This window comes from Miniopterus natalensis, chromosome 14, assembly GCF_054644295.1.
Source record: "Miniopterus natalensis isolate mMinNat1 chromosome 14, mMinNat1.hap1, whole genome shotgun sequence".
Lineage (NCBI taxonomy): Eukaryota > Metazoa > Chordata > Mammalia > Chiroptera > Miniopteridae > Miniopterus > Miniopterus natalensis.
The window spans coordinates 45,274,810-45,295,763 of NC_142094.1; the positions used below are offsets into that span (position 1 = coordinate 45,274,810).

General features: G+C 43.4%; 1 protein-coding gene across 1 annotated transcript in view; it reads left to right on the forward strand.

Annotated features, from left to right (window-relative positions):
• The first annotated feature begins 7,139 nt into the window (after positions 1–7,139).
• The window catches only part of CFAP58 (cilia and flagella associated protein 58), an 83,522-nt gene continuing 69,707 nt past the window's right edge, over positions 7,140–20,954 (forward strand). The window contains exons 1-3 of the mRNA XM_087824083.1: positions 7,140–7,217; positions 15,943–16,224; positions 18,256–18,404. Of these exons, the coding sequence (XP_087680209.1) occupies positions 7,140–7,217; positions 15,943–16,224; positions 18,256–18,404 (509 nt within the window). The remainder of the gene's footprint in view (positions 7,218–15,942; positions 16,225–18,255; positions 18,405–20,954) is intronic.

A 20,954-nucleotide genomic window follows, 5' to 3' on the forward strand; every position in this document is an offset into this window, starting at 1 on the left:
GTCACAGAAACTTTTCCTCCTTATAAGAACAAAACACCCGCCTCTACGCCCGGCCGCAGGAGCTCCTTAAGGAGGAGCGTGCGAGTTAGGGGGGTGGGGTGGGCCCAGGGCCCGCCGCGGGGTGCTGCCCGTTGGCCCCCCAGGAACTCCAGAGGGGGCAGCAGAACTGGAGGATGACCCGGGGAGATGGGATCTGGCCACTAGAGGAAACGGGGGCGAGTGGAGAGCGAGTCGGGGAGGACGCCCTTAAAAGTCGGTCCGGGGCGGCAGACCCGAGGGGGTTGAGTCCCCGCCCGCTACCTCGCATTTTCCGCGGCGGGCCGTACGGGGCCGTGCATTCCTGGGGCCACCTCGTTTGTCCCCAGGAGGGAAATAAAAATCGAGACACAACGCTGGCCCTTTTTCTCTTTTTCAGCAAATGTAATGATAAAGGGAAGCATCCTCGCCTGTCTCCCTCGAGCAGCCAGGCCCAAAGGAGAGCGAGGGCTTGGATGCGTTCATCTGCAGAGGGCGCTTTCGTTTCCAAAGCCTGTTTACAGTCGTCAAGTTAGTTAGATCTCTGTTTTGGAGGTGAGGGACTTGAGGCCGGGAGGGCAGCAGCGCCCTGGTTGTACTGAACGGGTTACGAAATACATAACCTGTTGTCTTTGTGACCTGCCCAGATGCCACAGCCAGGAGAAGTGCCCGGGAAGGGCCTGAATTAGTCCTACACAAAGTTGCTCTGGGTAGTCAACCACCCCCTGGGGAGATGAGTAGCGATCATCAGCATTGCTGCTGCTCTTGGGGCTTGGACTACCTTCCTCAAGTAACTTGAACCCTCGCCGGGAAGACGGGGGCAGAATCGAAACATAAACAGGCCAGGACCAAACGTTCTAAAAATAGACCCCCTGGCCCTTCGCCCAGGTTACTCTTGTTTTCAAGCTGCTGCTGTTGCTTACAGCTCCTTCCTTAAATCAGGCACAGTTGTGGCAGTTCTGGGAGCCCGTGGTGGCGGGGCGGGGTAAACTGATGAAATATTCTTGAAAGAACCCAGTGTTTACAAAAAGTCTGCAAGTTGGATGAGTGGGATACTCATCCCCAAAGAGGGCAGGGGAAATTCCTAGGAGATGGGGACACTGAACTGAGAGCATCACTACACTGCCCTGTGATCCTTGGGGTAAGAGTTCAGGGTTATGTGTGCTGGAATGCCAAGGTCAGTGCTTGAGGGCCCTCTGGGATTGTCGAGAGCGATTTCTAACCGACTGTGCATAGTTGTTTGTATAAGGAACGTTTATTAGATTTGTTTTTCTTTTAAACCTGATGATTTCACTTTGTGACCTGATGATCACCTTCGTTGGCTTCCCTCTGCTCTCAGCATAAGGTCCACTGTCCTAACCTGGCACCTGGGCCATGCATGAACTGGCCTCTGTTTACCCTCACCAGCCTCATATCTCAGTTCATGTTCCACACCCAACTCCTTGCAGTTCCTGGAACCTGTGCTTCTCAGAATGTGATACTTGGTTTATCCCCACCCACCTTGGGTATGCACATGTGCTCTATCTTCTCCCAGCAACCTTCATCCCATCTCTTCCTCCACCCTGTCTCCTCAATGTTGTGTCCCCCCCCCCCCCCCCCCCCAGTATGTGCTCAGTCTTCAGGTCTCAGGCGATTTCTCTTTCAGGAAGTCTTCCTTGAACACCCACCTCTGGGTTAGAGACCCCCAACCCCCATGTAGTTTCCATAGCACTTTGTGATTACTCTAGAAAGGGTTTTTTAAAAGACAGGAAAATACAAAGGACTCAACTTCTGAGAACATGAGAGGCCAAGAAGTCAGGTAAGCTCTCCTTCAAACGCAGAAATATTGGGGAAAAAGTCTACAGTTGAAAGAAAGGAAGGGGAGATCTCTGGGTATGAGATAAGAGGAGGGAGCTCTAAGGCACGTAGCGGTATTTCCCAGGAATATAAGCCCAAATGGCTAAGGACTGGGGGGTGAGCACCCACTCAGGCCTTGTGTTCTAGAAAGGTAGAGATCTGGACTTGAGACTCCCTACTTAGAGCTGGGACACTGGAAAGGCTCTTAGTGACTGTGGGATGGAAAAAAACAAAACAAAAATCCTCCCAGTGGGCCAGGGCCACAACGAGGAAGTTTGTGGTTTGTCTGGGGCTCTGGATGAATTTTTTAAAATGTCTGCAATTGAAACTGAAACCACTAGCTTGCCTATGCCATTCATTGGTGTGAGGTCCCAGTTGACACCACCCTTGTGCTGAGGGAATCCTGAAGTCAGCACAGAATGTAAAAGCTGGTTCCAAAGTGATGAATCCTCTTGGTCCTGTTAGAAGCAAATGCAAAGCCAGTTGTGTATTCTGATCTCTCACAGAATGAGGAGCTCCCATTGATGATGAGTTTACAATAAGAAATTACAAACCAAAGTAGGAAATGAACCACACGAGGGAGGGATGGATCAATAAACAGGAGGATTAGCCCCTGAAGAACTTGAGACAATAGAACAATTTGGAAGAGATGATAAAATAGTTATGTTGGAAATAATTAGTCAGAACGCTGGAACCTGGCACTATGAAGAAAGAATACGTAAATTTGAAAAAAACACGCAAATACAATATATAGAAATAAAAATCTAGTCATTTAGATGTAAAAATGTCAATGATTGGAATTCTCTTTTTATTAAGGGAATGATAACGTATCTGTCAAAAACCGAATAAGAATAACTCATTAAAAATGAGGAAAATAAAGAAAAGTAGTACACTAATCTCATTGATAAGTACCATTTTAGAAACCATAAATAAACTATTAACACAGAATCCCAGCAGCACATCAAAAGAATATTACAACAAGAGCAGATCAAAAAAGAAAAATAGAAAGATTGCTATAGATGCTGAAGAGCCACTAGATAAAATTTGGCATCCAAATATAAACACTTTTGCATCATGATAAAAATGAGAGGTGAAGTTCAGTCCCAAAGCCAATATCATGTTTGATGGGGAAATAATAGAAACCTTCACATTAAAGTCAGTGCATGGTAAGGATGTCTTCTTTTACCTTTTCATTTTAAACTTGTCAATTAGGAATGTGTTTGGTTGCAAGTAATAGAACACCTGACTACAACTTTATGTGCCTAGGACTACAAGAGACTTAAACAAATAGGGCTTTATTTTTAAGTCTGTAGATAGGTAGCTGCTTTGGCTAATGCTTTGATAGTTTGGGGGCTGGTGAAAGGTTATGTATACTTACTCTTTTGATATAGTATATTGCAAAATTGTCCTCCAAAGGTGTTTCACCAGTTTAGACTCACCAATTAAATATGAGAATGCCTATTTCCCTACATCTTTTTGAGCACTGGCTATTTCCTAGCCTTAATTAGTTTGCTTCTTTTATGGGTGAAAAGATCTCTCAATGTCTTGATTGGCATTTCTTTCATTATAAGGGAGGCTGAATGGAACACTATTACTGGCCATTTTTACTTTTCTATTTGTCAGTAGTCATAACTTCACCTATTTTTCTGTTGGCTTGTTTTTCATGTGTGTTTTCCATGATCGTAGGTGCTAGATATGGCTTCAGATTCCACAGTAAAAACACTGGCCCAACTGTGGGCAGCTACACACTGTACTTCAGTAAGGAACATTGGCAATAAAAAACCAAAGAACAAACATGGGGACAGGTTTCCTGTTCACTCCCAGCTGTGGTTCTCCCAGTACATGGAATAAAATATGTGACAATGGGAGAGACAGGAAGCCAATGCTAGTTATGAAGGGTCTGATGGGTGGAAAAAAGATCATTTTCCTTGATTTGGCCAATTTTTCACCATCCTGAATTCACCTTTGTAGGCGATTTTGAGAGATAATAACAAGTTAGCTTACAGGATGTTTCATTGGAACAGACTGCTTGGCTGAGACCTCAAAGGTGTCAGTTGAACAGGATGAATGAATTGCCTTTGGCTATTTCTTTCCTCAAAGTCTGTCCGGGAACTCCTCCACCTCTTCTACAACTATTGGAGCCAGCAGGGCCTTTAGAGATTATTTACCAACATAAATGAAGCCCAGAGAAGTCAGGTCCTGTACTAAAGGTAACACTTTTGCTTATACTAGGTGATAGGTATTACTCTAAGCACTTTACAAATAACAACTCATGTAATTACCATAATAACCCCAAACAGTAGGTATCATTAGCATTCCCATTTAACAGATAAAGAAATGAGGCCTAGAGAGGCTCAGTAACTTACCCAAGGTCACACACCTAATAAGTGGCAGAGTTAGGGTTTGAACTATAAACTTGGCTCCAGAATCTTGCCCTTAACTATGACTCTGTGTCATGTTCATAGTAAATCCCCTTCAAATGTACAACTACACTGAATTTCCCCCCAAATGATATTACAATAGTTAGAGTATTTTTCAAACTGGTTTGAAAATACATTTTACTTCAGAACCCAATATACTTACACACAAGTGCATTATATAAGAAAGTTTTCTTAAAAACAATCCTTATGCTTACTATTTGTGATATAGCCTGGTATGTTCCCTCTTCTTTTTAAAAAAATATATCTTTATTGATTTCAGAGAGAGGAAGGGAGCAGGAGAGAGAGAGAGAAACATCAATGATGAGAGAGTCATCACTGATCGGGTGCCTAGCCCACAACCTGGGCATGTGCCCTGACCAAAATCGAACCTCAATCTCCTGGATCCTAGGTCGATGCTCAACCGTTGAGCCATGCCCGACTGGGCCCTCCTCTTTTTTCTATTTCCATCTTTTACCCTTTTTTGAAAAAAAAAAAATTACTGGTTACAATTTACTAATGGGTCATGATCTACAGTTTGAAAAAAATGCTTCTTTATACCACCCTTCTTGCTCACAGCTCTGTTATGAAAGCTGTTAGTGGTTGATACATGTTAAATTTTCATCGATAAAGCACTTGGAGTGGGAAAGACTGTCAGGTAATTTCTATGAAGCTTATTTTTGGTCAGTAGGTATTTATTACTCTCCCAATAGTTAATGTCTAAAGATGATATGCAGGGGCTTTAAAACAAATCACCATGCTATAACCTTAGGAAAACCTTCATTCACCCACCCATCCATCCATCTATCCATTCAATAAATATTTGAGCACCTACTATATGGCAGACATTGTGCTAACTTAGGAATTGGCAAACTCTGGCCAGCAGGCCAACTCCAGAGCAACACCTGTTTCCGTAAAGTTTTATTGGATCACAATTATCCCCATTCATTTAAATATTATCCTTGGCTGCTCTTGTGCTATGATGGCAGAGCTGAGTAGCTGCTACAGAGACCATGTGCCCTGTGAAGCCCAAAATATCTCTTAATTTGGTCCTTTACAGAAAAAGTTTTCAGACTATGGTGTTAGATTCTAAAATATAATGGCATTTTAGGCTGGTCTCTACCATCCTGGAGATTTGAATTATCCTGCTTGGCTTAAATTGGGTTCCAAGTTCCTTCGGTTGGGGGTGGGGGTTGGGGTTGGTCCAGGCTTTTTGCCTCTCTCGAATTGCCTCGGAGAACACCTGTTCAGAGTAGATGCTCAGCAGGCATTTTCTGCTGATGAAATTATTCAGTAGATCTGACAGCAGATATTGGAAAGAAAGCAACCTACCTACAGGTTAGGAAAGAGAGTATACTCCTTTAACAAAGCAAAGAGTTTCATTTTATAGATGTCTATCTTTGCTGCAATGAGAAGCGGGGCATCCACTTGAGTACCTAGTGTGCATGTGGGTTAAAATAAATAAATACTTGTTGTTTGCCATTTGCATCAGGATGGGAAAAGAAATGAGATAAATGCATTTAACTGTAATTTTTAATACTTATGTTTGGGGACCTGGTGTGTACTTGGAAGTGATTCTATTCAGCTAACTTAGAATCTTAAATATTTGTGTTCCAATAGCTTTTAACTTTCTTTGATCACTAGTGACTCCTAGGAGTAATTACTGTGTATCTAAGTGTAAAAGCTAGTTGCCTGCCTTCCTTCCTTCCTTCCTTCCTTCCTTCCTTCCTTCCTTCCTTCCTTCCTTCCTTCCTTCCTTCCTTCCTTCCTTCCTTCTTTCCTTCCTCTTTTTCTTCCTTCTTTTCTTCATCAAACTTTCTATTTTAAGTGCCTCTTATGTATCAGCACCATAACTATATTAAAGAAAACACTGGTCTTTCCAGTCTTATGAGAAAGACATAGAAATAAACACATGATTAAAATACAGTGAATTGACAGAGGGACGCTCAGATTTTCTAGCAACACAGGAGTTCCTAACCAGGGGATACTTCCTGGAGGAAGTGACACTGAGCTGAATGTTGAAAAACTCATTGGACAAAGAAGGAGACAGGATATTTCAGAAAAGGGACTTGCATATGTAAAGTCTAGACATATTTGAAAATATGGTGTTTTCAAAGGGATTCGTGCTTTGGTTTTAAATAAATTTATCTATTTATTTGCTTACATAGTTATTCACTCACTTATTCAATACTTATGTGTTTATTTATTTGTAGTGGAACAGGTTATGTGGAGCCAATCAGTTTTTTAACCAATCTGGCTAGCCATTTGTTTTGTGTAAGTCACCACTAGTTCTAGGTGACATCAAACTGTTACCGTGGCCTCTTGGGCAAGAAGCACAAGTCAAAGAGCTGGCCTAATTGGTCATACCCCAAAGTGATCTCACAGGGAGAAGTGCAGTTGCTGTTAAACCAATAAAATTCCAGGCAGGCAAGATGACTGGGTGGTCGTGACAGTGTCGTCTCCCTGTCTCCTTCTCCTGGTAAGAATGATTTCCTGCGGTGGCACACTGCCTGCTGCTTCCTCCTCATGCCTGACCTTTCAGTCTTCCTAATAAATCTGCCCGAGCTTTGTTGTCTCCTCTGGTATCAAGAGGGGAGTTTGTATGAAGACCCTTTGGGAACAGATGTCAAGTGTTTCTCAAATGTTCTGTTAAGTTACCTCTGCAGCAGGCTGGAAACGGAGCAGATTAAAGAAATAAAATATGGTCTGAACAGTTTTGGGACGCTGTAGCCAGCTGGGACTCTGCTCTGTCATCTAAGGTGAGCATGGGGTCAGCTGATAAATGATAACAGTTTTCTGCAACACGTGGGCTTTTAATCTTCCCAGCAGCCTAGAGAAGTGTTAGATATGATGACCAGAGCAGTTTTTACCATGCGGCAGATGCAGGTGTTAGATTTCGTGGATATGAAATCCAGAGATATCGCAAGAATGACTGTACAAATAAGACCGGTATTGGTCAGGGCTTTGGAGCTTTTTTTGGAGTGGGGGCAAGTATAAGCAATGGAAACTCACTTCATCTAGACGAAACAGATAAGCTGACTTTGGTAGGAAGGTGAAAATTATTTAGCAGAACCCAAGAGAGCAGCTGTTGCTGGGCCTCCAGGCACCAGAAGCTGAAGGGGCACCAACAACCAAGGGAGCCCCCCTCCCCTTTCCTGTCTTGGGCCTGTGGGTTCCCTCTCTTTGTTCATTGGCTTTGTTCTTCCCTCTCTGCAGCCCACCCTTCTTGGCCTGTCCTGGGTTTCACATATACTCAGTCCAGGCCCTCCACAGAGTGGCTTGCAAGGCTTGGTCTCAACTATAAGTCCCCAGGAAAAATAATGGAATTGGCCTTATGTGGGTTAGGTCTCCACTCCTGACCCATCCAGCTATGACCCTGGGGAGCAGGGAGGGCCATCTAGAACATTTTGGCTTCAGGGAGAAACATATTTCTGGGTGGGAGTTCCTAGTCTCACTACTAACATTATCCTTACTAGTTTCACGAGGGGGTTGTGGGCTGTGTAGAACCTCCCACAATTGCTTCCAGGGCCTCGGTGATCTGTTAGAGGAGTAGCTTCTTTTGAAGGCCCAGTTGCTTTGCATTGCAGGCTGGGGATTTCCATGGAGGGCTGCACATCAGTGTTTCTGTCTGCTTTTCAGGAGTTTCACATTATAGCCTCCCTGGGTGCTGCTGAAGAGGTGAGCACTGTGTACATAGCACTGTTCTTATTACAGAGTCACAGCACACAGCTTAGATGCCCTAGCAGGGTGCTACAGGAGGCACTTATGTCCAGGTTTAAACAAGGAGCTTTGCAGAGGTATTGCAGCTCATGATCACATATTCAAGTTATCTGGCAGGGAAAATGGGTGTGTTTGTGGCTGTCCCTGGTCTGAGTTCACAGCTGCTTCTCTACTATCCTTCCAAAGCTCTGCTATTCACCTACACCCTCTTAGCATTTGGTGTTCTTGCCGTGGTATCTGCCCAGTGCTATTTCCCATACTTGGAATTTCTTCTATTTCCTTCCACGTCTATAATTCATATGTATCATTTAAGGTTAAGTCCATGTACCTTACCCTAACAATGCCATCCTTCACTGGTCTTCCTTATTTTAGAACTCATTCAATAGCCATTCACTTAATAGTTACATACTGAGAGGAGTGATGGTCATTTATATTAGTTTGTTGGGACTGCCATTATAAAGAACTATAGATTGGGTGGCTTAAACAACAGAAATTTATTTGCTCACAGTTCTGGAGGCTAAAAATCAAAGAACAAGATTTTTGGTTTCTTTTATGGCCTCTCTGCCTGCCTTGCAGATGGCCTCTTTCTGTTGTGTCTTTCCTCTGTGTGTGTGCTTCCCTGGTGTCTCTCTGTGTGTCCAAATTTCCTCTTCTTATAAGGACATCAATCGGGTTGGATTAGGACCCACTCAAATGGCCTCATTTTAACTTAATCACCACTTAAGGGCCCTATCTCCAATGACAGTCACATTCTGAGGTACTGGGGGTTAGGGCTTCAACATATGAATTTTAGGGGAACACAATTCAGCCTATAACATCAGTGGAGAAAGGGCTGAACAAGACATGCATGACCTGCATCCTCTTGTTGTTTGACAGCCTGGTAGAGAAGACACATAATGAACAACCATTTCCGTGAATACATAATTAATTACCATTGTGGGATGGTCCAAGAAGTGGAACACATGGTATTTGGAAAGGTAGTCTGGTGTTGAGGGGCTGGTCTGGAAAGATCTCCCTGAGGAAGTAAGATTTGTAGGAAGGATGGATGGGCATCAGCCGGGTGAAGAGGGGGGGCTGAGTATTCTAGACAGAGAGCTCAGTGTCAGTGAATCCCAAGTGGTGGGAAAGAACATGACAGATGAGGAATGGAGGAATCCAGTGTGACAAGGAGTGGTAGGAAGGCCCGGAAGATCAAAAGGGTCAGATTACACTGGGTAGTATGTCGTCACATATTCATTTCAGTGCTTATTACATCCTGCCTTGGACTGTTTTACAATTTTTGTGTGGGGGAGAGGTGGAATGCATGTTCCGTTTCTTCTGTTTTAGGGAGGAGGTCCTTTCAACTCCTTCCTATCCTGCACAGTGTGCAGCATAGAGCTGGGAATATAGTAGGTGCTCAATAAATAAACTAAGTGGGTGTAAGGAGAAATGAGAATGGTAGAAGCACTTCTATTTGTCTAAGTTAGGGGCTGCCCCATCTTGGTTGGGACTGTTACTCCTGGAGGTGCTAAGTGGTGAGGACTTTTGGTAGTATGATGCCACCTAGTGCTCCTTTGTATTAAAACAACAAAGGGGAGCAGGTTGGGGAGTATTTTTCTGTAATCTGAAAAATTAGAAGCAAAGCATTTTCTTTTATCAGCATATATGAATTTGTCCAACCACCCACACGCTCATCCATGTTCATGTCCACCTGCATCTCTTTCCTGTGAGTCGAACATGTCATGTTCCTTTCAACCTCCTGTGGGTCCCTGATTACCCATGTCCAGGTCTTTCTTTCCTCACCTCATAAATAATGCTCTCAAGTGTCAGTGTCTAGATTCCCTGAGCACCCATAGTGCTGTCTGTTGACGTGGCATGGTCTAAATGATACCATCACATTGTGTTAGAATTGTAGATTTTCCTTTCTTCCTTTCCTCCAACAGAAAGGGCAGTGACTCTGCCTTAGTCACCTCTGTGGTTTTTGTGGCAGCCTCTGCCTGCTATGCAGCAGGTACTTAAAAAGAGTGTTTTCTGGATTGAATTACTGTTGCCTTGGCAGGCCACCTGCTTGCACAATGGTCCTTTAGGAAATTCCTGGGAAATGAGAAGACACAGAACCCCACAAGAGTACAAGACAGGGATCGCTAGGCCACCTCTGATGTTACGTACCTTCAGGGATGTTATGGAGTCTCTCTAGATTGTGGTGGTCCCACAGCTGGTGGTCCCAGTGTGCAGTCAGGTTTCCTGTAAACATACCAAGAAACCTGAGCTGTGATGCCTGCCCAGCTCCACCTCGTTTCTATTAGCTTGGCTCACAGCTTGGTTCAACATGCTTCTTCAGCTTCGTCTGCCAGCTCTCCCACTACCTCCACGCACACTGTGTCCAGTCGTATTCTGCTCTGTTTGTCCGCCAGATATACAGTCTCAGTTCATGAACAAGATCACTGTACAGATGTTAATGTTCCCCAAATTAATTCATAAATTCAATGATGTTCCAATAAAAATTTAACATGAGGAACTTGCAAAACATCCTAAAAATTATATGGGATGATAAAGGTTCATGAATTTTGACAGAAGAACTATGGGTGGGGGCCTTGCCCTTTAACCATGAGGATTGGCTACAAAGCCCATGGTACTGACTGACCCAGGGACAAACCAGAGATCTCAGAACAGGCCCAGGTGTATTTTGGAACCAAGATGTTGAAAACTTGGCTCACTTCATTGAGGAAAGTCAGCTCGAATCCTATCTCACACACATACAGAGATGAACACCAGACGGATTAGAGAGCTGACGGTGGAAAAGTAAAACTATGAAGCCTACAGGCGTGGGGGCCAAGGTGAAGGGGGGGGGGAGAGAGGGTTTGGGAGAGGAGCCCCAGGGGCAAGGCAGATTTCCACGACGAGGCTCTAAATTCGCTTTCCCAGGGTGTCTTGAGGTCTGCGCCCCATTTTTCTCACCACCAGTGACCAAACCCTTCGAAGGCAGGGCCCTCACCTTCTCCACCTTCGTTTTCCCCGCCTGTGTCTTGCGCACAGTCCCTGCCCCCTATGGGCTGTAACTGACTCGAATCCAGAGGACTTGGCGGTCCTTCCCGCATCGCCTCAGTCTGACCCCCAAGTCCTTGGGGGGGGCTAGTCTCCCGGCTCCCCTTCGCCGGCTCCCCGCCCCCACCGTCCTCTCCCTCGCTGGCCTCCAGCCCTTCGCTCTCCCGTCTCTTCGGCGTTTCAACTCCTGAGCTCACCTAGGGACTCCCCCAGCCTCCCAGAGGCCCCGCCCCCTAATTTCATTGGCCCCGCCCCGCTCATTATATTTGCATATTCCTTGGGGGAACCACGCCGGGCTGCGCGCCTCAGGGGCTCCTCCCCCTCGAACCTCCGCCAGCGCCCCTAGAGGGCGAGGTGGTTGCCGGGCGACGGGAGGACGCGCCCAGCGCCCACTCGCCACCGGCCCGCCTCCAGAAGTAGAAGTAACGCGGGGGCTTTGGACGCTCGGCCCCGCGCACAGCCCCTTCCTCGGAGTCCCCCCCAGTGCCTGCGACTTCCACCGCGGCCTCCGAGGCACCCCCGGAGCGCGGCAGGATGGCCGAGGTCAGGAGCCGGCCCCCTCTCCCTGTCGCCTCTCAACTCCTTCCCGCTCTTCCTCTCCTGCTGTCGACTTACCCGCTGTCACACCCACTAATATCCGAACTCTACCCACAGCCTCACCTCATTCCGCGGTCCCAGTTGTCTCTGGCCCCATTACCTCCTGTCCCTCCTTCCACTGGGTGGCCTGTCCCAGTTGGTTCTGGCCCCATTACCTCCTGTCCCTCCTTCCACTGGGTGGATACTACCCCCCCCCCCCCCACACTATTAAATTGGCGCTGTGCTAAGCACGGTGGGAAATTCATGACAGGCACCCACACCTACACTTTGAGCCACAAAAGAGATACACACAGACATAGTGATGTCTCACACTGACTGATGGGACCCACAAGAAGGCTTCGGAGATATCCACTGTCACCCCTATTCACTGACCCTTGTGCACCTGTCACACCATGATTCCCTATCACCTGATCAGCTCTGTGACACACCTTCACTGAGTTCTTCGGCTGGTCACCACTGCCCTGCGTTATCACTGACCGTTGCGGTGTGATCTGGTAGCCTTTATTCGCTTCCCCACGCTGCGGTATACCCCATCTTCAGCATCACTGATGAGGGCTCCTCCCTGCAGCCCTTTAAAGACCCTTGTCTGTCCATTAGCACCCTCATTTATAACTCTGAGCACAGCAGGTCCCTGCCATCACTTGCCATTCACGGTCCCCATCCATCAAGGCCCTACCGAAATCCTTCATGGCCCTGTCAAAGCGCTCCCCCATTTCACCCATCCCATGGTCAGTCCCATTCAGGATCAGCTACAGAATTTGAGGGGCTCAATAAAAGACGAAAATTCAGAGCGCCTTGTTAAAAATGATTAAGAATTTCAAAACGAGACAACAGAGTAGTAAACTGACTGGGGTATAGGGCCTGTCTGAGCCAGGGGCCCTACGCAACTGCATAGGTCACAGACCCATGAGGCCAGCCCTGGTCCCAGCTCCTGTCACACCCATTAGACCCCCACCCCTGTTCCAGGTGGTTCTCTTGTCTCCTCTGACCATTCACAGCCCCTCATCATCCTGTCTCCTCCACATCTAGTCTCCCCTTCTAGACTCCACCTCCCGTGGGCAACAGCTCTCTCTCCTAATCCTGCAACCCCTTTCATGTCCTCTCTCTTCCTCACTGCCTGGGCTCCGTCACGCTCTTGTCTCTTCCGTCCATGCTGCTGGGGCCACATCACTTATCCCCACTATCCCCACTTGCTCATATCTCTCTTCTCCCCATCTTTCCCTCCTGTTCTTTCTAATTCTCCCATTTCCCCTGTCATTGCCTTTGAGTATTTCCTCCTCCCCTCCCCTACTCGTCATCTTGGTTTATTTCATTCTTCATTTTCTGTACATTAGCCCCAGATACCCATGCTATGAAGTAATTATTTCCCAGCCTCCCTCCCTCATTACAATCTCCCATTATTTCTTCTTTCTATTTTCCTTCTCACTTGATCTCAGCCAACTTTTTCTCACCTCTGCTTTCATGAGTCTTAATTTCCACTCTGGCCTCATTTTTTACTGCTGCTCTCTTTTCCTTTTCCCTTTTCCTTCTCACCACTAATTGGTATTCCCAGCACCTAGAATGATGCCTGGCAGATAGTAAAAACTCAATAGATAGGTGTTGAATGAAGGAGCATCACAGTTCCTCTCTGATCAGTTCATGTTGAAACCATGCTTCCAAAACAGATAGCTTTATATCCCATAAGTGTTGATACCTACTGGTTGTTGGTCATAGCTAAGAGATAATTTTTGCTTTGCTTTTAAGAGTATATTTTAAAATAGCAATATGAACAAATCTCCTTTGTTCATAAAAGTTTCTTTAAAACTTTTTTCTTTGATATTTTCCCACTCCTGTGCGAAGGGCCAGGTATACAGGGAAAACCTGGCCTGCCAACAAATCATTAGGCTGGTGATCAAGTGTTGACATTAATACCATTTACAGGGATGGAACTGAGAACATTGCCATGATATATTTTTGTGTATACTCATGTTTAGCATCAACAAGGGGAAAGCACAGAGCAGCAGCAGCTCCATATTTCCTAAATATGATTTTTCCTCCTTTGTGGAATTGCTGTATTGTGATCTTTGTGAGAATCTGCTTCTAGAAAACTCCTGTTGAATTTAACATTAGTACTAACATTGTTACACGAAATGTTATAGATATGCTTGTGACTCATCTATTTTAAGATGTGGGCTCCGTTTTGCTTGCATGCCATCTTTAGAAATTTAATCATTAGCACAAATGTTTTTGAAAACCAAAAATATGTAGATTTTCTCCATGTTGGGCAAGATAGGCTTGTCAAAGCAGAAGGGAAACTAGACTACTTGCCCCAAATCTTTAGGGTGAATTTGAATTTTACTTTATTATTGGGATTAAAGAGTGTCTCTGTTGGTTTCTTTGATTAGCAATAAAGCTTTGATGCAAAAGCCCTTCTCTCTTCTTATACCTGAGCCAACTTGAGCTTCTTAACCAGTCTCAAATTTTGGACGCTTGCTTGGTCCTGAGCCTTTGCTCATGCTTTGCCACCTGCCAGGAATACCCTCTGTCTCCATATCACCTGTGAAGACTCCACTGTCCCTTCTGGTCCTGCTCAAATGCCATTTTCTTTATGAAATTTACTTTAATTCTTGCTGTTGGAAGTAATTCCATCCTTGTAGAATTTTGAATCTGTTTTATGACAGGTATCAAACTCTGTACTTCCATTTTGGGAAAACATACCCCACCAATGATTGCTGTATAAATTTCCTGTGGGAGCATTGTTTATTCTTTGTCTTGGTATCTCGTGTAGGCTCTAGCATTCCAACTTACATATAGCAGATGTTCAATAAATACTTGCTGAATAAGTGAATAAGTGTATTAACCATACCCATTCTTTTTTATTATTGTGCTGTATCTAACAAGAAGTAGGTGTATTAGTTTGCTAGGGCAGCCATAACATAGTATCTCAAACTGGGCAGCTTAAAACAGCAGAAATTTATTGTCGCAAGTTCTGGAGTCTAGAAGTCTGAGATCAAGGTGTTGGCAGGGCCATATTTCTTCTAGACTCAGTAAAATCCTTTCTCGCCCCTTCCTAGCTTCTGGGGTAGCCAGCAATCCTTAGCTTTCCTTGGCTTGGAGCTGCATCAGTCTAATCTCTGCCTTTGTCTTCACATGGCATTTTCTTGTGTGTGTCTGTGTCCAACCCTCGACTCCCTGCTTTTTATTGAGATGTAATTGACATGTAACATTGTATTAGTTTTACAATATAATGATTTGATATACATCTATACTGGGAAATGATTACCACAATAAGTTATCGCCACACAAAGTTATAATCCACCCTGCTCCTATTATAAGGATACCTGGACTAAGGCACACTCTCCTCCAGTATGACCTCAACTTAACTAATTATATATGCAATGACTCTATTTCCAAATAAGGTCACATCATAAGTACTGGGGTTAGAGCTTCAATATAACTTTGTGGAGAGACACGATTCAACCCATACACTAGGGAAGTAAGAATTCTTATAGTATAACTAACTTCTGGGTTCCCATCTAAGTCATAGCCAGACTTGCTTGAATTACATTTGCTTGTCTGGGCCTATAGTGTTAAATAACTTGTCCAGATAATCATGGAAAGCAAATGCAGAAAAGACCCATGAGCATTGCGCAGGGGGCATTTTAGTATACCTGTGGAGATGACCTAGCCTAGTTTCCTTTAGGGATACAAGTGATGGAGTATCTTTTAGGAGACTATTCCATATTTCCAATGGGTTTCACTGTGAGTATGTGTGATTTCATGCTATTTATACCCCAGTCTCCCTATGCCTGACCTCAATGTGCTATGGATTCCCTCTGCAGTCCAATCCTGGGGGCAGTAAGAAGTGGGATGAAATGAAAAGAGATCAGGATCTGGAATAATTGTAACAGCTATAAAATTTTATTGGATGCCTACTGTGTGCTAGGCACTTGGCTAAATGTTGAACATGAATTATCCTGTTTAATCTAATCTGTAACAACAACAACATGTGGTAAGAAATATTATATACAGGGGGTTGGGCAAAAGTAGGTTTACAGGGTTATACAAATAAATAATACAATAGTTAATAAAGAATATACAAGAATAAGCTGTGTGCTTTGTGTACATACAAATGTAAACCTACTTTTGCCCACCCCTGTATATACTGTAGCATCAGGGAATGAACATCATACAGTTGTTCCCTTCCCAGCATAGAGCCTAAAAAGTTCTGATTATCAGTGGTTTTTAATTAGCTTGTCTGAAGGTCTTTTATTCATGGGCATTAACAGTAATTTCTGAATGGTCATGGTGTAGACATCGCAATGCTCATTCCCATCCCTGCTCTTCTGTACAGGAAAAGAGTGAAAAAGTAGTGCTGGAAGAAACTGCATTTGAAGAAATCGAAAGAGATTTTCAGGAGGTTCTCAGTGAACTTTCAGGGGACAAAAGTCTGGAGAAATTTAGGATTGAATATGAGAAGCTTCACGCTGTCATGAAAAAGTCTTATGAAAATGAAAAGCGCCTGATGGCCAAATGCAGAGAGCTCAATGCGGAGATTGTGGTTAATTCCGCGAAGGTCGCCACCGCCCTGAAGCTCTCTCAAGATGATCAGACCACCATCGCGTCCTTGAAAAAGGTCAGTGATATTCTGGAAATGGAGTCAATGGAGAGCTGCCGTAGATGAGCCCTGTGTTTGAAACAGCACCTTGTCACCATACTCACAGCTCTGGGCTGGCAGTAAATGAGCTACTAAGTTAAAATGTACATGATTTATGTATTCATTAAGCCTGGGGAATAATGTTCATTTTCAAAGAAAATAATTAGATTGGGTGAATTTGACTATTCAGAATATAATGTACAACTTCACTGGCTTGGTTGCTAAGAAATAATGGGCTAGCAAAAAGAATTAGAGATAAGTAAGAGCAATATTAGGAATCTTAGTATGTCTTGTTTGATACAAGATGAATAGTAATTAAATATCTCAAGCTGATAGCTTGTTAAAGATATTTTTATATTCCTACTTTTAATTTTTTAATTTTTTTACTGTTTTAGGAGATAATACCTTGAGAATACCCAAATAGTAATTTTTATATTTTTTCTTAACATCTCTTTCCTTCTGCCTTGATTCTCCCAGTTCCTCATAATGGGAGAACAGGGATTCCGTCTGGCTTTGTCTCACACTTTATTTTTCCATCCTCAAGTGTGTTGCATTATTTTGAAGGTAAAACATAAATGTTTAATGTTGATTTCAGGGTGATAAGAGGTTAAGACATCTTAATTTATAGTTAAAACCTTAGTGATGAGAAAAAATTCACAAACTTTTAAGAAATACCCTTGATATCATGCAATTAAATATCAGCCAATTCAAATAAATTTCCAAGGCCACTGTGAAATATGACATGTTTTCTTAGAAACAACTTTTTTTTTGAAGTATTTTCTTCCAATTGTCATTTTCTTCTCTTTGCTGAAAAATCAACATGAAAAGGCTCTAATTCCTTTTATGATGAAAAATGCCACTTTTTATGGTAAATGTTAAAACTGGAAATGGAAGGCATGAACTGGTTAAAATCTAATTGGTGAAGTTGATTTGGACAAATCTTCACATAGTCGTATTTGCATTTAAATATCTTTCATTTGTTTTGCTAAAAAATAGTATATATGGTTGTTACAGAAAAACATGTCCCAATAAACTGACATTTTGTCATCTCTCTCTATTGTAATAGCATGAATTTGTTTAATTAAATGAAATACTCTCTACCACTCATTTAATTCCTTGTCAACATGAAAGTGGAATATTTTTACCTTAAGCCAATAGGTTCTTACCTGTATAAAGGACTCACATGCCACTGGATGAAATTTTGCAAGAAAATTAAGTGGCAGGGTAAAAACTCAAGTCTGCTGCAATATTTACCGTGCTTTGTTCGTTTATTTGAATGGCTGTAATTCACTTTTAAGTATTTATGTTAATATTCGACCGTGTATTTCATAGCAGAAAGGAAGCCAAAGCTACATGAGGCCTGGTTCCTATTCTCTGCTATGGGTTTTGTTCTTCCCCTGTAAGCATTTGATGAGAAGGCCTGGGCTTGAGTTTCTGGAAATGGTAATTACCAAGGCTGCTGTGTACAGATTAGGTAACAGCAAAGATTACCTTGCTATGAATTTTTCTAAAGCTCACATGGCCATTAGGAGTTCTCTTGGGACCTAAGGACAAAATATATGTTTTACTTAGAACCTATCGAGAGCTTAAAATTTAAGGCTTGGATCTAAGATCATTCCTTATGTGATAAAGCTTATTAAAAAAATATCTGGACTTGGGAAACACATATGCTTTTATTTTTAATTTTGTAAACCTATCTTAATATTTTTATTAGAAATATCCTCCTAGTTATAGCAGCCCTTGCAGTATGTGAGCTTTGTAGCCACACTCACACAAGAAAAAAGTATCCTTTCCCAATCCCCCCCTGAAAACTGGTATTCAGTATTGACTAGCTCATGTTGAACAACTGAGTAAGTCAATATAAATTTAAAGCATAATGTGTACTATGTGATCTTCTTTCCCCATAAATGACTACTGCATTGCGGTTGTTTTATTATTTTGTTGACTCAGTTTATCTTGCATCTGGAAGCCAGTTTGGTTTTTCTCACTGATGTCCTGTGGCCCATCTAGGAGATCGAAAAGGCCTGGAAGATGGTGGACTCAGCCTATGATAAAGAGCAGAAGGCGAAGGAGACGATTCTTGCCCTGAAAGAGGAAATAGTGAACCTAACCAAACTAGTCGAGCAGGGGTCTGGACTGACAATGGACCAGGATAGCAAGTAGGTCATCGCCTTCTTGATGTAAGCTGGACTTGCTTTCGCAGGCGACTCTTTCAACAGACAGCCTGGGGTTGGCCAGTGTCACCTTGAAAGTGATACAAGACTATTTTTTGTTTTTTGTTTTGTTGGTTTCCTGGAGATTGTTTTTTGTCTATTGCTATTTTTTCTTTTTAATACTCCTTTTCTCCACACGTAAGAACTCCTCCTAATTTATGGTTATATTAAACTTCTGGGTCTATAAGAAACAGTAATACAGTTTCAAAATGAGTAAAGATTTTTAGGTTTATTTCTCTCAAACGTGTGTGGAATGGAACTGGAAGCTCCTCCCATACAGTTGCCACAGTTATGTGGCATCAGCGTCCTTCCAGCTTCTCAGGTTCTTGGCCAGAAAACAGGGTTGCTCTTCTCCCTTGCTACTCCTTTATTCCTTAAGACTTCATCTTATTGATTCAGGCTTACCTGCCTCCCTATCACCAGTGCTGTTGCTTTGGTTTGGACCTTCCATCCTCTGCTGGATTTGGCAGTAGACTCCTAACTGGTCTCCCTGCCTTCAAGGAGACCATCTATTCCTCCCCTCTATACCATCACCACATACCAGATTTATGATGCTGAAACATGTACCTGCATGCTTCCATCTTCAGTATAAACACCTTTGATATTTACCCATTCCCAAAGGATAAAGCCTAAAGTCTCGGACATGTCTCTAAGGACTGTTCATAGATCTGTCCCAGTCAGGTTTGCTTGACTCATGCCCAGCAACACCGTGCTTACTTATGTCTCCATGTTTTTGGACATGTTTTCTATGCCAGGAATGCTTTTTTCCCCTTCTCCACATAATAAACAACTAGGCATCCTTCAAGACCCATCTCAAACACTATCTTTTTTTTTTTTAAATTTATCTTTATTGTTGAAAACACTACAGGTGTCCCATTTTCCCCCCAACTGACCCCCTCCACCTCGCTCCTATCCCCTCCCCAGGCCTTCACCCTGTCATTGTCTGTGTCCATGGGTTATGCATATAAGCATATAACTTCTTTGGTTAATCTCCTCCCACCCTCCACCCCCCTTCCCTCTTCCCTCTGAAAAATGATTGTCTGTTGTATGTGTCAATGTCTCTGGATCCATTTAGTTTGTCAGAGTCTTTTGTTCATTAGCTTCTTCTTAAAGAAGACCTTTCAACATTTCACATAGTACTGGTCTGGTGGTGATGAACTCCTTTAGCTTTTTCTTATCTGTGAAGCTCTTTATTTGACCTTCAATTCTAAGTGATAGCTTTGCTGGGTAGAGTAATCTTGGTTGTAGTTCCATGTTTTTCATCACTTTGAATATTTCTTGCCACTCCCTTCTGGCCTGCAAAGTTTCTGTTGAGAAATCAGCTGATAGTCATATGGGTGCTCCCTTGTAGGTAACTAACTGCTTTACTCTTGGTGCTTTTAAGATTCTCTCTTTGTCTTTAACCTTTGGCATTTTAATTATGATGTGTCTTGCTGTGGGCCTCTTTGTGTTCCTCTTGTTTGGGACTCTCTGTGCTTCCTGGACTTGTAAGTCTATTTCTTTCCCCAGGTAGGGAAAGTTTTCTGTAATTATTTTTTCAAATAGGTTTTCAATTTCTTGCTCTCTTTCCTCTCCTTCTGGTACCCTAATAATACGAATGTGGGACCTCTTGAAGTTGTCCCAGAGGCTCCTTATACTATCTTCATATTTCTGGATTCTTTTTTCTTTTTGCTCTTCTGGTTGGGTATTTTTTGTTTCTTCATGTTCCAAATTGCTGATTTCATTCTCTGCGTCCTCTACTCTACTGTTGATTCCCTGTAAATTATTCTTCATTTCACTTTGTGTAGCCTTCATTTCTGATAGGTATTTTATTAGGTCCTTGATGGTCTCACTTGTTTTGTAATATTCTTACTAATATCCTTGAGCATCCTTATAACCAAAATTCTGAACTCTGTATCTATTAGTTTGCTTGGTTCTATCTCATTTAGTTCCTTTTTTGGAGATTTCTTCTGTTCTTTCCTTTGTGACATGTTTCTTTGCCTCCACATTTTGGCTGCTCCCAGGTGTTTGTTTCTATGTATTAGGTAGAGCTGCTATGTCTCCTGGAATTGGTAGAGTGGCTTTGTGTAGGTGTCCTGTAGGGCCCAGTGGCTCAGCCTCCCCAGTCACCTGCGCTGGGCCTTCTAGGTGCTCCCCTGTGTGGGCTGTGTGCACTGTCCTGTTGTAGTTGAGCCTTGGTTGCTGTTGGCATCACTGGGAGGAATTGACCCCCAGGCCAATTAGCTGTGAGGACCAGCTGCAACTACAGCCAAAGAGCTGATGTGTTGGAGACACCCCTATGGAGCAGGATTTACTTCAGTAGAGCTTTGGTGTTCACCAAGTGTGCTCTTTGAGTGTGTCCCTCGTGGATGTGATAGGGTTGTAATCCAGAGTGGGCGAGTCTGACCACCAGGTGCACTGTCTCTGGGGCCTCCTGGGAGGTGCAAAGTCAGCCTCTGCCTGTGCCTTGCCCAGGGCCACCCAGCATGAGCTACACAGCAAACCGTAGTTGGCTGC